This window comes from Helicoverpa armigera, chromosome 27, assembly GCF_030705265.1.
Source record: "Helicoverpa armigera isolate CAAS_96S chromosome 27, ASM3070526v1, whole genome shotgun sequence".
Taxonomy (NCBI): Eukaryota; Metazoa; Arthropoda; class Insecta; order Lepidoptera; family Noctuidae; genus Helicoverpa; species Helicoverpa armigera.
This window is the reverse complement of record NC_087146.1, coordinates 1,552,821-1,570,907: the sequence shown is the minus strand read 5'-3', so window position 1 is coordinate 1,570,907 and position 18,087 is coordinate 1,552,821. Positions and strand designations below refer to the sequence as shown.

Below are 18,087 nucleotides of genomic sequence, written 5' to 3'. Positions count from 1 at the left end.
CGGAAAATTATGTCACCATATTCTATAACCATTTTTTATATAAAGGTATGTGTATTACCTACTCAAAGAACAACAGAACCTATAATTAAAAGCCCTAACAAAACAAACCGCACCAAACAAGCCTTAAAACCTTATTCTCAACCCATTCTGCACAAACACCTGCGTAAACGCATCTTAACGCCATCAACCATTCAAAGCGAAACTGCCAGTCGCTAGCCAACCGCCGCGCGGGCCACACGTCAGCTCCCGGCGTTCAAACACACGCTCGCAAAACCATAACAAAAACACACTCTAACATGCATTTGAATTTAGAACTATAGAACCCGTATTCCCAATTCGAATCTGTTTAAACAGCTGTCAAAATTTTGAGGTTATTTATGTACCAAACTTTTTTGTGTAGTGCAGTGATGTGAATGTGTCCGATTTTGTGAGTATTATAACCTTTTTTCTCTGTTTTTCGTGTCTGTGGTAGTTTTACCTGTTTATTACGTGTGCCGAAGTATTTTAAGGCTAACTTTAGTGCTTAAGTTAGATGGAGTTGCTTAACACTCGAACTTGGAATGACGTAAACTTAGAACGAACTTAAATGTGTTTTCTTAAGATTTTACTTAGACAAAGTTTTGTAAGTTTTTGAAGAGATTTAGAGAAAGTTCTCAATGGAGTAATTAAGTTTGAATTTTAATTGAGTTTTGTCGAATTTACTAATATATCCTGTCTGCTTTGGTTATAAGTTTTTTTAGGAAAGGAACTGTCAAAGATTCGTTCCAGGAACTTTGTGCAATTGTTAACATAGGAGTGAAAGAGAGAGATGATAGATAAAGTGAGAGTGAAAAGGACAGTGGTAGTGTGATACTAATAACGGGGATTAAATGAAAAAATAGAGCTTTTCTTATAAGAATATTTGGTAGATTTTTTTTTTAAATCTTGGTTGCCAAGAGGTCGAATATACTACAACTATACAACTTCTTTGGATCTGCCAGGTTAAGCTGGGTTTGTGGGTCAATTTACCTGATGGTTGAACATTTCCAGGAGTTTATGTACAGTATATGAAAGGGCAGGTAAATTCTGAGCGATGAACATAATCGTAGAGTATTTTAATTGTGAAAACCAGGCAGCAGGCCAGGTAGAGCAGTTATAATCACCCTTTTTACTGTCCCAGACCAGGGCTACCGCCTATTCTCATACAGGGAAGGAATGAGCATCACTCTTACTTTCGGTGCATTATCGATTTCAGATTTAACGTTGCAGTATAGTAAGATACCTACTCCTTCACCCTTACTCAACCATATGTGTCTATGACATACTTAGAAGGTACACAAGCTTAACTTAGAAAAGTTACATTACCTGACCAAGAAACCAACCCACACTCTCTTACTCGAGAGGCTGTCTCAACGACCCAGGTGTTTTCTCAACCCAGTGTTGTAACAAACTCCCCAGCAATTCTCTCTCAATGGCTAGAAAAACCTTGACGTTACCTCAACAAGTACCTATCTACCTTTGTTTGTCATAAGATCCCAAGGCAAATGAGTCAGACATATTGCAGTTAGCCACCCACATGTCAATCGTATATGGAGTCGAGAATATTAAGCAAACCAGTTCATTACACCTCTTTTATGAGTAATCAGAGATTAGTGACAAAAGACTGACCAGTTTTTGAGCGCCTTGAGGTTTTGCTCTCTGCTGGGTTGGGTAAGCATAAGACTCCAGATAGCCACTTGTACCAAGGCTGCGGGATTGTTCGAATGCGTTACCGCGGCCCTGGTTCGCTAAGAACTCTGGAATGAACTAAAGACCTCAGATAAAGGAGTCCTTTGATGATATGCCGACTTCCCAAATAATTAAGAGATCGTTACAATTATATGACAGAGATCATGAAGTGGATTTTTAGGGTGGTTTGCGCCCATAGGCCTTAAACGATACGAGTGACAAAGGATAAACAATGATCAGTCGTCAAATTACAGCCTATTGATCAAGTCGACGACTTGACAGCTGGATAAAGATTGGTTAGATGGTGCAATCAAACCGTAGGTAATTAATACTGGACTTTAGTTACGTGACTATAACATTACTAACTTCAACAATACATAACATATATCACCCAAAAAGTGACATTTGAAAAGATAAAATTTTATGCACGAAGAAAGATACCTATAAGATGAAGAAACCTAAAAGTGCGGCTGAACTAGCTGGACAATAGACATAAAATGAAAATCAAGTAAACAAGGTCGAAAGGTAGAAAACAAGTCATGACATTCACACACAAGAATATAAGATGCCTAATTATGCATCTGCAAATAAATAATTAAAGCAAAACCTGTTATGAGAAAATGGCGGTGACTAATCATTGGACAATGATCTCATCTGAAGTTCATTTCAAATTAATTTTGCATCTTTGATATTTCTGAGAATGATTGAAGCACAAAATACATAGGTACAGAAGTCAATCTACATATAAAGCGCGTTCGAGTCACGCAGACATAGGTGTCTATGTGTGCGTGTTCACAGACGCGCTGTCTCAAAACAACTCAAAACAGTGCGAGCGGGGCTGCCGTTTTCTTGAGATACGCGCGTCACACACAAGGTAGATAAATGTGCACGCGTTCTGATACCTACCTAACTGTAATTTGACTGTAATATTTTTAATTTTAATAACAAAAGAAAAAGTAATAATGGAGTAACAAAAAAAGTCGTATTATATGTAATTGTTCAGTGGACGGTTGTTTTAATACAACAATAAACAGTGAACTGTCGTTTTTTAGCCTGCCGTATTACCTATAGTATGGACCTACTTATTTTCTCATATTTCGATGGTTCTTTTAATAAACGCAGTAGGTAGGTACAGTTAGGTGGGTAGGTAAGCGCCCTGGCGGCCTCTGGCCCAATGCCGTAATAAGTTTTGCTAGTGTCGGCCCAGGCGAACCGCCCAACCTACCCTCAAAGATTATTACTCTAAGTAGTAGGAGTTGATAATTCATGGCGAGAGTATGTTGTAAGGTAGACGAAATAAAACTCGCAAATCAAGGTTTCTGTAGGTAGAAGCAAGCTTAGATCAGGGACCAACCCATTTACATACAAAAATATTTTTTTCGCAAGTAAAGAGTAATAAGTAAGTACCTATAAGTATATGTATGAATAACAAAATTATAAATTGCGGTTTCTGAAAAAGTTCGGTATCTCGTTCAAACGAATTTCCGTTGAAAGTGTTTATTAACCTCATGTATGCCACATTAAATATTTTATTATTATTGGTTTATATTTCATTTTTCCTGTTTTATTCTCAACAATAAATCAAATAATTAGATACGAGTACCACTACCACGTTAGTTTTATGCGCATAAAAAGTTGACGACCCTAGCGCGACCGCCGAGTTTAGGCATGAAAAGTGAAGTACATACATGAGATTGACTTCTGTACCTATGTATTTTGTGATTGAAGGCTTAGCCAGTGATAGATTTCAAACCAAATTAAAGTGACTTGCTTAATGAACATTGCAGAGACCAGAAGTATCATATGTCCGCAGAAACAGGTGCACTCTTTATTCCCTCATTCTGCTACTACGATAGTCTGACAATCCGTCACGACCGAGGGAAGTCAGTCTTCAAAGACCTTAACTGCACGAGAAACTTCTCTATATATAAGACCAGCCTCTCCCAGCAGCTTACTATCCCATTAACCGGGATAAAATATTGCGTATGTCCTTTGAAAAGGTCTAGAGTATTTATGTACCAAAATTGGTTTAAGTCGTTTCAGTTTTGACGTGAAAGCGCAACAGACAGACCGAGCTACTTTCGCATTTATAATAAAGTTTCAGTCGTGTGAATAAGTTTAACCATATTTAATGCAGTTTAACCAATTCACATGGCTATAACCAAATAAACCCACTTGGTGGACGAACGTGTGAGGTCAATATGACAGTTAACACTGCAATAATCAACCATTAGCAAATCGATGTTAAGTTATAATCCTTTTTAGTTTTAATACTAAGGGTCTCTCAGACGAACCACGGGAAATCGCAGCGGCAAAAGATGTAAAATTACGTCAGTTCAATTTTTTTCCTACATACGTGTGTCTTAAAGTAGAGTCCTTGCTATTTGTCTTACCAGATTCATTATATTGAAGGAAACAAAAGGAAATGTCAGAAATCCTAGCAACTTAATAGAATAGCAAAGAGAAGAGCCAGCGTCGAATGAAGACGTATTTCATTTGGTACGAGACAGGAGTATTTTGAGTATATTCACTGAGCCAATTTTGCTCCACACATAGCATATTTTACTACCGCACTCATTTAAAATTTTAAACATATTTAATAAATGTTTTAAATCCTCGCCAACTCCACAGTTCTCATGACTCAGCTTATTAAATGCAAAAATTCACTATGGAATTTATTTTTCGTACAAGAAGCATGGCAAAATTTTTTAAGTAAACTGATGAAAATATATAAATAATTTGTACTAAATGTTGGCACTATTTTTTTAAACCATAGTTCTTTTCTTTCTCTAACAATATTTTCTTAACGGACATTACAGTATACTGTAGTAGTGTTCCGTGTGAAAGGTCTTAACACTCATAAAATTATTAAATACAGCTAAAGTTATCATAAAACTAAATGCTCGAGTGTGAATCATTAAACCTAGGATTGCTGCAATAAAGTTTATGTGATGCTTAGTCACTGCAATTATTTATTTATTTATTTATTTATTTATTTATACAGCATGGAAGACTTACAGCAAGATAAAACACATTGTAATTTTGAATGGTGATCGGATAGCCAATAACAAGTCCTCACGTTTAACACTAGACTATAAAGATAACCATGAGAGATTTTAACTATTAACTTATTATATTACTAGTTCTTACATCGGTTTCACGCGCGTAACGTAGAAATTACTTCACCCGTCTTCATAAAAAAATATTCATATGGATAAAGCAGTGTAACACTAGAATAACTCTTCGAATCAGACCAGTAGATTTTGAGACAAGCGCATTCAAACCAACAAACTCTTCAGTTTTGAAGGATAAATGTACATGGAATTATCATTCTTGAAGGAGGTTTAACTTTGTAAACCATATAAAAATTGGTATGCAGAAAACTGCATCAAAATCGGTTCAGCACAATGTCAGATAATCGCGCATTTAACATTCATACAGCTAATACTGAGAACCTTCTTTTTCAAGTCAGTTAAAAAATGACTTCGCAAAACGTATTTTTGATCCTTAAGACCGATCATCCTGTGCCACTTTACCTAGCCACAAGCCCCTATTCCTTTACTAAGAAAAATAACATTATTAATATCAATATACCTATATGCATGACCACAGTGATCATAAAATACACATTACACTAAGTACACAAGTATGTAAATAGCTATTTCCTTATGTATAGTTATTCGAGGTCGAGACATCGTTTCATGTAAGATATTATTCAGCCGTATCTAGTTAGCTTATATTGTATATCCTTGACCCAGTTGTGAGATGTAACCTAGGAAATATTGGGTCAACTAAACTGATCTATATCCATATAATATCTACATCGATATACTAATAATATTAGATATAAAGTTACAGCCTTTTTTTCGTCCCACTGCTGGGCACAGGCCTCCTCTCACGCGGAGAAGGATTGAGCATTAATCACCACGCTTGCTCAATGCGGGTTGGTCATTTCAGACTATATAGTCCAGGTTTCCTCAAGATGTTTTCCTTCACCTTTTTATCAGCCATTGGTGTCCAAGATATACTTCAGATATTTATTAGATAAGACTTGTTTGTAATGAATAAACTTAAAAACTATTGTAATGATATAAAAAAATCTTTCACAGTTGGAAAGCTACACTCTTCCCGTGTAACATAGGCTATATTTTATCCCGGTACGGGCAGTAGTTCCCACGAGACACGGGTGGAACCGAGGGAAAACGGCTAGTATAAAATATTATGCAGCCGTTTCTAGATAGAGTGGAAATCCTTGACCTAGTCGAGGGTAGTATATTCTTAATATTCCCTAGTGGGATAAACTAAAGAAGCTATAAGCTAGCCTTTGTAAAAAGGTGTATATATTGATACAGTTTTTTCATGTAGCTCATTTATCAAGAAATACTCATTATCTGGCTAGCTTTTTCCGAAGTTTGTTGAGGTCGGCTTCAAGTGTTTTACATGGACCAATGATGTTCAACGACAACCGGGACCTGCAGTTTATCGTGCCCTCCAAAACACGGTCATGTCTAGAAATACTGTAGGCAACTTTTTTTCCGGGGGTGCAAATACTGCCTACAGGATGCGGGTAAAACCCCTACCGCAAACAAGTATTATACATATTATATAGAAGTATCAAGTATCGTGAAGTCCAATTCTACAAAATTGGACAAGAACAGACATAATTTACAGCGAAACTGTATGTGACGTAAAAAATGACCTTTGATATATAAGCGCCTAAGATTCGTAGATTTTTTATTTGTCTACAGAAGCGGAAACTGTAGTTATCTATTTGTAAAATAATAACTTTTGTGTATATGAAGATGACTCCTCAATATTTTTGCAGTACTTAAGTAGCTATAAAATATCTTTAGGTAATGTACTAACTATTCCCTCTGGTATCCTTGGTATTGGCTCGTTGGGTGGCTAAAATTATTTTGTAGGTAATCGTGAATCCAATCAAATCAAATTCAAAAAATCAATCAATTAAAGTAGCCTGAAAATCAGCACTTTTTGAAGGTCAAATATATTCATTTTATATGAAAATTAGATCAATAAATTGAATTAATTGGTCGTGTGTACATAAACAAAAGAACAGAATTCGCATTAAAAATTAATATGATTCATTATAATTTTATGCTCAGTACAGCAAAAAACAGGCCATGTCTTTCAAAAAAATATTATTAATTGCAATTTTATGACAACATGGCTGATTAACAAGCTATGCCCCGCGGCTATGCTCATAAAATTCGATGTCTTTTTTCATTAATATAGCGGATTCAGTTATGGTCTATGGAATTTACTTTGGCAAGCATTCATAAAAGAAAAAAAAACCTCATCATTCTTCTAGCCTTATCTCAATATTTATTTGGGGTCGGCGCAGCATGTTTTCTTCTTCCATACTCTTCTATCTGCCGTCATCTCACAAGTTCTAGCCATATCGTCTTTCACACAATCCATCTATCGTTTCTTAGGTCGTCCCATTCCTCTATATCTATCCACTTTGTGTTAAAAAAGCAACATGGGATCATGTAGCAAGGAATATCGAGTCCCAAGGACTTGGAATTGAACCCGCAAACCCATACTAATAAGAGGAAAGTGCCTAAACCACAGTCCTCCACGTCTTTCTATCTGACCAGTTTGCACAATGGCCCCTTGAAACTAGAGTCAGGTTAAAGGAACCCTGTGAATTAGCAAGAATTATTTGATTTAAACATATTCATAAACCATTGTTTTCAACACTTCACAAAGGGGCTTGTAAGATACAAAACAATAAGTAATCCTTATTTTGACCAAAAAGCTGGCCGAGTGCAAGTCGGACTCCGGTTCCGTACCAGATCAAAAATGAGTAATAAAATCACGTTTGTTGTATGGGAGTCCCCCAAAATATTTATTTTATTCTAGTTTTCAGTATTTGTTGTTATAGCGGCAACAGAAATACATCATCTGTGAAAATTTCAACTCTCTAACTATCACAGTTCATGAGATACAGCCTGGTGACAGACGGACGGACGGACGGACAGAGGAGCTAAAGCAATAGGGTCCCGTTTTACCCTTTGGATACGGAACCCTAAAAAAACAATAGCAAACTTCCCCCGACCCGGAACTCACTGACCGCTCATTTCACAACTCCACCACACATACATCTTACTAACTACCTCGTTCACAAAGGTAATAGTTATTCTAATTATCAATCACTGCCCGGGAATCGAACCCGCCACGCTCTGGTGGTGACCAGCGATGCGTTTGAAGTACGTTTTACGGTACCAGATAAACTGTACAGACGGACATACGTATGTATAGTGCTGTATAGTTGTATAGTAGCTTTAGCGTGAGTTTAAGACAATAGGATTTGTCTATATTTTTTACCGACTACGGGATTTTTTGTAAAGCCAATTTTAGTTCCGTAAGTGACCGCCAGAGGCTCTGTAAAATTACAAAAAAAGTGTCGAGTATCACAAAATAATTCTTTGATTTTATATAAATGTCATAAATAGGCTTTGTGTGTTAGTTTGAATATGTAAAGTCATCTTTGAGAGCTAAACTGAAGTCTCAATTCGGATGTTTGTGTTTTTTGCATGAAAGCCGGAGAGATAGACATAAGCGAAGTTACCTACTTCCGCACGATTTTGCTTAGGGATAAGATATTTTTATCAGTTGTTCTTGATAATTTTAAAAAACAATTTCATTTTCTTATTTCCAGGTAAATACAGTGAAGAGTGCACAGTGTTCATAAACGTAAAACTTTTAGAAAATAAACAAAATGGCAGCTTTTAAGTTTTTAATCTGTCTGTGCTTCGTGCAAGCAGCTTTGGCTAAAGGTAAGAGTACATTTTAGTTACTTGTAGAATAAAAACAAATTATACTTTGTAAAAAAATCTTTTATATTGTCCAAGGAATCTAATATTAGACATGTATTTTTTTCCAATTTTATTCAGAATTTTATCCTGAAAACCTAATTTACGAAATGTGAAGTTGAAAGTACGATATTTTTCTATGATAAAACAATTTGAATATAAAAATATATGAACTTTTCGTATTCTGAGAAAACGACCAACTTAAAACAAAATTCAATGCTCGTAAAAATATTTACCGACGTATCTACGAGAAGTCTTTACCTAAAGCTTTCTAACGTACTTATATTGTTTTTTATTCTGATATTGGCAACTAATTTAAGCAAAAAAAGACAAAAAAACAACATACTGATACACATTTTTTTCCGTGACCAAATCCATTTAGGTCCACTGTGCTCCAAATGTTCACAAATTACAATCTTTCTTCACTCGGCCAGTGTGTATCGCGGCCAAAAAATTAAGCCGTGTAATTTAATTGTTTTCAAACATTTTACCGTAAAAATCTTACGGCTTACGGTACACTTGTGTTTTACGTGATTTTAGTGTGAAACAAGGAGAACTAAATTACTAGCGGAGATGTCATAACGCAAAATCTTTTAAGAAAGTAGCGCGTAAAATCGCGGGTGTTTGGGGGACGAGTTACGTTACTAGCTCCTTAAACGCCTTTTATTTTACAAAACCTACTTATCATCACCTCCCGAGCCTTTTCCCAACTATGTTGGGGTCGTCTTTCAGTCTAACCGGATTCAGCTGAGTACCAGTGTTTTACAAAGAGCGACTGCCTATTAGAACCTGCCCTTTATTTTCAAAATAAAATCACCAATCAATCAAGACCAATCTTTGACAGATTAGTTTAGATTTGACAAGCAACCCGAACGTCTCGTTGGCTCTAATAACTGATCACGCCTACCGCACGTTGCTTAACCTACAAGAAGGCGCTTGACCTACCTCCCTTATGGCATCTCCGCTATCTTTCCTTCCTCCGTGGTGTAAAAACATTTACTGTCGTACCACAAAAACTTTTTAACGTCAGTTTAAGACTTGTCTAAAAAAATGTCAAATTATGACGTTTGACATATGGTTCATTTTGTAGCCAAATTTTTTTAGACAAGTGTAAAACAGTGTTTAAAGTTTTTGTAGTAAGGCCATTATTTTCTTTATAGGAATTTAGTATAGTATGAAATATTTATATTGGATGAGAAGGCGAAGTTACGTTAAGTATTAATTTATACAGTTTTGATAGTTATAACTGTTTTTAATTGTAGACAGTGATGCTTTATGATTATTACTTAGTAATTCAATTAATGATTAATTGTTTGATCATAAATTAGTTTCGTGTGTGGTCCGTCTTTGTAATTATTATTGTATGTACTCAAAATATCTTGTTTATTGATTCAAAAATGAGATAACTAATTTTATGTGCAGTTTCAGAGAAGAGCAAACTTTAACGTTTTCGCTATGGGATATAATATAATATTTATTAAATCCTGAGATATAATATTTTATCGCTCGTCGTACATTTCACACTGTGCTATGATACATATTACATCCCAAACTATTAATATTTTTTCAAAATGTATGTCAAACTTGTACCTATACTAATGTTTTATACTAAAAGGCTAGACAGATTGAAATACAGTATACAGTACCCACTAATCAAGCAATACAAGGAAATACCCCGTCGTCTGTCGACACGACACCTTCATAATATCATTCATTCATATCATTCACTCATTCCGGTCACGTTCATTCGTTGAACAATTACTTACTTCTGCTATAACGAGAACGCTATTAATATGAAAAATGGATCCGGGATGTGTGTCGCGAAAATTATTATATTTTCCAAGAATTGTTTAATGGAGTTATGATACTCATTTGTGTATCCTACTAATATTATAAATGCGAAAGTCCGTTTGTTTGCTACGCTTTCACGCAGAACGGGTGGACCGAATTAGTTGAAATTTGGTATGCAGATAGGTGATACCCTAGATTAAAACAGGCTACTTTTCACCACACAACGCGGGCGAAGCCATGGGCAGAAGCTAGTACTAATATAATGAAAAGGAAATATGTTTTTGTTTGTTCGTGCCCTAAAGGCTCTGAAACTACTGAACCGATTTGAAAAATTATTCCATCATTGGAAAGCTACACTCTTCCCGAGTAACATAGGCTATATTTTATCCCGGTACGGGCAGTAGTTCCCACTGGGCGCAGGTGAAACCGCGGGAAATCTTAAATACATCTTGAAAAAAACTACAGTTCAGTAGGTTTAGTCTATGCCACTGAACTTTTGATCAACTGCGTGGGAATACCACATACCATAAAGTTATATCGCCCACATAATAAAGGAACTACCTAATTATTCTATCGAAACTTTTTGCAATCAATATATGAGGTTTTAGAACGGGACTTTTTGGTTCGGTAGTTACTCATGTCTGAGGTCCTAAGACCATTGAACCAACTGGATACGTTGCCATGCCTTCTCTTTATCAGAGATTTGAGACTGCCAATCATGCTTGTATGTAGAGAAGACAAGACAGCATATCAATCTACTACAATCTGACAAATATCTTTTAATTATCTCTTTATAACACAATTTAAACTCATTGGAGGAGGTATTATTATTTTCTTTTAGGAATATTTGTTTTTAAAATAAATGATTTTTTTTTAACTTACTTTATTTGAAGACACGTGGACACGTAACATTTTTGCTTATCACCGTAAAAGATCAGTAAAACCAAATCTAAGATCAAGATATTAGCAGGATGGTATCGTATAAAATTGGAAGGTCAGACAAACCACATACCTAAGAGATTAGCAAGATCGAACTTTCTAGAATTTAGATTGTATGCGAATTTTACCTATTAATATTGAACCTTTAACTTTTTTAACATAAGGATCAATATTGATTGGGGAAATTCTACAGATTCGAGTAGCTTGATATGCTGGCGTCTGTATACGTGAGCATTAAAATACAATATATGTAATTAGTCCACCGTAAAAGGTACCTTGTGGACTTTGACACTTACCTACGATTTTATGTTTCTAAAAAGTCTAAGCAAACTAATGCAATTTGTATTTCTAAACGTCTAAATAACTTTTTTCATAGAGTCACACATAAAATATGAATGTCATTGTGTGTATGTGTTGTAAACTGTTTTTATTGTGTTGTGTAATGTGAGAGCTATCAATCACTATTTAATACTTTGCCCAGCGCATAAATTAGTAGGCTTTTTCTCACATAAACTGCACACGGCGAGTCCAGTTAGTTAAGTACTCTAACTTCGACCATTCAGTCAGCCTTATAAGGCCGCTAACTGCTATTGTTAAGAAATAAAACTGCTGTACATCATTATTATTTTATCTTTGTTTTCGATCCATTGGTTCCTTTGAGGGGAAAATGCGTCGTATTTCTTTTTTTCGTAATTAAAAAGGTCTTTGTAAACTTCCTTGTTTTGATAGAAACTTTTGTTCTACAAAGAGTGTAGAAGTACTTTAGGGGTAAAATATTCATGTTTCTGCTTTTCTTTTGTTTTACTTTTCAAGTCTTTTTGGGATCTACACGAAAACCAATGTGAACTCCAAAGTAAAATGATGACGAGCTTTTGTAATTTTTTGGAAGTCGACCGATACAACTGTTAACTACGATTTTTCAGGTTCCGAGTAAACAATTGGTTACAATTTAAAAACTTTTCCACGAACATTTATATGAATACAAATAATTATCATTAAAGGGGGGTTTTCATTAATGGTGAGTTGCACCATTTAACAATACCTAACGATAACCAAACCATAACTAGTCACAAAATTGTCGCTAATTGGTCAAATCGGCGATTTGCAAGTTGACTTAAGTCTTAAGTAAGTCTTCAAATTAAGTAATGTTTGAGTAAGTATTTCGAAGTACTCTTTTAAAGTCACTAAACTCTTACACAGCCAACAAAAAACGTCAATCAATTGAGTAGAAATAGTTATTAAGAAGATTAACACTGCACAGTGGGTCGATCGCGCGTGGGCGCAGAAAAAAACAAGTTCTCTTTTATATATATTAAAATATTCAAATCAGACGTGGGGTAAATGCCACCGCGCTTTAAGAAAAAATATCAAACGTATTTTGTGTTATAGTATTAAAGTGTCTTTGTGAATAATAAACGCTGAGAAAGTTATAGAAATGTTCTTTGAAATGTTCAAACTGGGTTTATTATTTAATTATCTACTTCATTTATTTATTCAATTCTCTTCATGTTTTCATCCCACATATATTGGAAGCTCGAATGGTTAAAAAAATGGATGTATGGATATTTCTTTCTCCTTGACGCGAAAACAGCTGAACTTCGAACCCAAAAGCCTGAATTGGGCTATATTACACTAACAGCATGTTTCAAATAGGGTCAGTAGTTTCTAAGTCAAAAGTCAAAGTCAAAATCATTTATTAAAATAGGCTAATACGATTAGCACTTTTTAACGTCAAAATTTTACAATGACAGCACCCCCAAAACGCCCCCCTTTCACCACTTCCTAGTGTTATGGCTGGAAAGAAGAAGTGGTGAAGAACAAACTTCCCAGCAACACAGCTGTCTATTACAATTTAATTATTATTAATTTATTTTACAATTATACAATTCTATTTTATCAATTATTAATTTAAAACACCGAAAAATACAAAAAATAAAGCACTTTTGTTCCACTTCAGAGCTGCCATCTGCGTTTATCTGTGAAATAATTCTGACATAACACGTTCAACCAAACAAATTAATTCGTCAGCTTTATATTACCTTTACTATTATTAAAGTTGTCTTAAAAGGGCTTCAGCGTGTCGGCTTCGGCCCCACGCTCGCCTTCCAAAAATCGGGACTCCCCTGGCCTGGTAGAGACATACAAAATAATAGAGTACCTACAGATTTCTCTGTCTATAAAATACTCCACATAAAGCTACACCATTTCGAGTTATTTTCGTACATTTTTTCCGAAGCGTCTGTCTCTGATGGTAACGAAATAAAAACTTTTTTGTGCCACCAAACTTTTTCGTGTTTCCTAATTTCATTAATTATAAGTTCGGAGTGTCCCAAAAGTTGCTGGTCCCGAGTTATTGCCATAAGTTTGCTTTGATTAGGGTCTAATTAAGTGCTTTATGTACTAAGTTATTAATTAGTTGGACAAAATGTTTAATTGGTTCAAATATTGCTGACAGTGAGGAGATATTTTGTTTTTAATGGCCATTTTAAGGTGGTGATTTGTACCTCAACAGTAGTTTTTTAGCAAAAACAATGGTTCTTTATATGTAATTTAATAGTTTTTTTTATCTTGTCCAGTAAAAAATAACTTATGACACTATCATACACACTGATACATATTATGAGGTATATAATATATCAGTAAAATATTATACAGTAAATATGGATAGCTTGGAGGCTCTTTTTACCGAGCTTAATTTGAATAATGCCTTTCATTTTAATTCATGTTTCTCTACTATTGCTTACTTGCACTGCGCTCAAACTTAACTTGCGATAATAGAGATATAGATTAACATATTTATGAAAATACTTACCAATGCTTAACCCTTGAATAAACAGCAAATAATGCTAAACAGACTGCATAAGTCCTACTTAACTTTTTACACACACTCATTTCTGATCAATTCTATTCCACCTATTAATTATAACGGTATACCACTAGTATAGACCAATAGAATCAAAATAAACGTTAGATTTTTTTCTAAAACGAAGGTTATTGCACTGCAAATCAAATAGGTACATATAACACGAAGTTTTTTTGTCCACATCGCTAACTGGTTTGGCACACAGTGCTAAACGGAAAATGACGTGGCGGATTTTGTCCGGTAAATAACGTGGTTGGTAGCAGTGGGCAGTCTGTGATTACGTCACCAAGGCTTTTAGGAGATGCTATTTGGTAATTATGATTGGATAGCGGTATGGCGTTTTAATGGAAAATAATGTTTCTTTAGTATTAATTAGTGTTTTATTCACACGTCTAATAATAGACTTTCCACAGCCAAAATGTTTTTTTTAATGAAATTACAACTACAGTAAGGGTTTTCTTGTATCAAATTTTTTTATTAAGTAACTGACTGGTTCCTGTAGTTTCACTCACGTCCTGGGAAAAACAATTTCCACAACTGAGTAAAAAGTAGTCATGTCCTTTCTCAGGCTCTAGAGAACCTGTGTACTAAAAGTACTTACTTACGTAATATTAGTTCCGATTATTTTGCAGTAACGATTAAAATCTAGTACATGGTAGCTCTAACGCATACTCTACCCTATCAAAATAAATATTTCGATCCTTTTTTCACCCTTTTTTCCCAACTATGGGATTGTTCGGGCGAGTTACCGCGTCCCTGGTAAAAGGTAAACGGCTTAAGAAGTCTTAAGTTTTAGTCAGTAAGAAACTGAAACTCCCCCACAGCGGGAGGGATCATTTGATGATTTCCCATAAAAATACCTTTTTCCCAAAAAATTAAACGGGACCGTTTTGGTAGTTTGGTTTTATTTATTCTAACGCAAAAATATTTATTTTCAACCTTCAACATTAAAATCCTAACAATAGATTCAGAAAACCCTTTTCAAAATATTATTTACGTATTCTGTCGGCGTATCGTCTTCTTGGGTGGTAATTAAAATGTAATTAAGACAAAGACAATGTTTATTGAGGGGAATGCTAATGAAAACTGCTGAATGCCTAGTTTAGGGTCTTAGAATTAGACCATGGGGTTAGTTTTATGGACGTCCCAAGTAGATATTTAAAACAATACCTTAATTATTTGTTTAAACTTCATGTTATTTAATGTTAGACTTCCAAAAAGCTACGCCTGATTTCAAAAAGTACTTTAAACATCATCTTCAAAAATATTCATTGACAGATGCTAGCTGTTTCATTCAAGGGAACTGTTTTCCATACCGGTATAAAACATAGGCTATGATGTATGACTCACAAATAACGTGGCTTGCTATTAGTAAAATAATTTTCAAAATCAATAATTTACACAATCACCTTCTACACACACATACACATTATATTACAATTATCACATTCTTTACATCTCTACATTAGATACAGATTTCTAACCGAATAACTTCTGGCTTTTTTTCTGACAAATTGTACAAAAAAATACAAAAATATAAAATATATAAATGTAAGCCAATATTTTACACGTTACTATCACCAGCTTTCCACAAGTGAACAACGATAGGTGACTAAAGAATTAAAAGAAAACACATGTGAAAACAATATTTATACATTTTACATAGTGTCGACACCAGCCTTCCAACACTACGATACAAGAATAAACGCCCAATTTACCCAAAAAATAAAACAGCAATTATATCAAAAACTCTCTACTTAATCCATCACCTTTTTTGCACAGTTTTTGTTCGCATTTGTGTCCACTATGATCTTAATTGGTCACAAAAGGAACTTATTATGACAGTTCTACGCAACTCCCTTCGCGGTCCACTTGGTGCGGACAAAAGTTTTTTTGTCCACGACTCTTGGTACGTTTGAGCACTGGGGATCAAATGTATAAGTGTTAGGGTTGCCACGAGAGTTATGCAATGTTTTTTTTTTTTACTTCGGATTAGCGGGCGTAAGGAAACCTGGAGGACACAAAATTCTGGGTTCGTTTCTTAAGTTGGGATCTATTTGTGTTACCTGTTACCTAATTTATATGTGGTACCTTTGTCATCTCAGAATTATCATATCTCCTGCCATTCACACAGTTCATCCACTTGAGTGAGCATCTAAGCTAAATCATGACGAGTAATGTAATTTTGAACATCTTTGGCAGTCGTTACAACTAAGCCAGAAAGTGCGATAATGAGACTCATGAAGGGGCATCGCATTTGTACGGGTAACTTGGTTGAACAGGTCAGATAGACAGTCGCTACATGTAAGACACTGGTACTCAGCTATATTCAGTTATACTGAAAGCCGGCCGCAATACAGTTGGGAAATAGCTAGGCAGAATGAGTAGTACGTAATATAAAAAGCTAAAAGGATATATGTTTTTCACATTTCAGAAAGTTTTACTGAAAAATACAAGTGAGTGCCAACCCTAGAACATTCACAACACCTTTTTAAACATTTAGCACCCTGCGGTGTGTTTTGGTACAAAGACTTTCTTTGACCGATCCCTCCTTTTGTCAAGTTAACACCAGTCTGAAACACTTCTAGACTTTTCTATAGTTTTCTAGAAGTTATATAGGTCTTTGTAAGTATATTTATTCAAACTATGTACCCATATTATAGGTAAGTATGTGGTTTTAATGGGGATGTAACTTTGTGTCTTGTGAATCTTTCGTGGTTAATCGGCTAAGTGTATTGAGATTAAAATTTTGTATTATTGGTCAAAGTGTAAGAAAAGATTAAGTGAATCAATTTTATTTGTTAAGTTAGGTATTTCTTCAGGATAAATCTGAAAGTGCGGGAAAAGCTTTATTATTAATGCAATCGTAACTACATGTGTCTCTTACAATTATAATGAAAGAATGGCTGAAACGACTTGCATAAAATTTGGTGTAATGTTAGTTTGAAACCTACCCCAAAACATAACATATTTTCCATCCATATCCAAGTAGTAGTTTCCTCAAAAACCGGGTAAAACTTATCCAAAAAGCTACTATCAAAACAAATCTAACAAAGAAACAGAATCTAAGCTATAAACCAAAGGATTTAAACCCATGACGTCATCAAGTAGGTCGCAAGGTCCTGTGTAGGCCGTCACCAAATAGAATACAAAACTATCATAGTCCTTATTCCCTTGTAATAAAGTTCATTTTTGAACTACGTGTTGGTATTGAGACATACTACCTTTTTGAGTCGGAAGACCATACACAAAACAAATAATATAGTCCTTATTCGCTTGTGATTAGGTTCAATTTTGAAGTACTTACAAGTATTGACACATGTGACCTTTTTTGAGTGGGAAGGCCGTTTCTTAGTAGTGGGAGTCGTGAACAATGTCGGTTATTTGAACTAAAGTTAATGTGATTTTGGCAAAGTTAAATAAATGGGGTTTACTATCGTGGTGGTTTATTGGTTAAGGGAGCTGACTCTTAGGTGCGAATGTGGGTTTGATTCCAGGTTTTCTATGTAAGTTACTCATATGTACTTTTCTATATCTTGGATACTGGCTGAGTGAAGGCGAATGAAAACATTTTGAGGAAATCTGGACTTAGCTAAGTGTCTGAAATTCCGAATCTGCTTTGAGCAATTCTGGTCATAATTATTAGAGTTCTCAAGTCCGCCTGATGGCCTCTGACTGCAAATTCTAACAATGACTGCTTCTGGGTACTTAGCATTCGGAGACGCCGGCTTTAATTGCCCTCCGAAACAAGTAGGTAAAACCACCAACTCCCAGACTCCGGTCTGATTTGTGAAACTTTCCAAAACCAAAATACTGATAAAAAGATCTGGACTAATCTAGGCACTATAGATCTAGACCAGTCTGGGGACTTTTATTATCACCCTTCGCAAAGGGGCACGCATTTAACAGTTTTTCGACACTCCACTATCACATTGAAATGACACACTCAAC

At 35.1% G+C, this 18,087-nt stretch overlaps 1 protein-coding gene and 1 long non-coding RNA gene across 2 annotated transcripts in view; one reads left to right on the top strand and one right to left on the bottom strand.

Moving 5' to 3' along the window:
* Window positions 1–18,087, bottom strand: part of LOC135118962 (uncharacterized) — a 115,599-nt gene that overhangs the window by 19,954 nt on the left and 77,558 nt on the right. The gene's annotated exons all lie outside the window — the stretch shown is intronic.
* LOC110379922 (uncharacterized) overlaps window positions 188–18,087 on the top strand; it is a 55,108-nt gene continuing 37,208 nt past the window's right edge. The window contains exons 1-2 of the mRNA XM_064042196.1: window positions 188–427; window positions 8,390–8,507. Coding sequence (XP_063898266.1) covers window positions 8,450–8,507 — 58 coding nt within the window. The 5' untranslated portion in view covers window positions 188–427; window positions 8,390–8,449. The remainder of the gene's footprint in view (window positions 428–8,389; window positions 8,508–18,087) is intronic.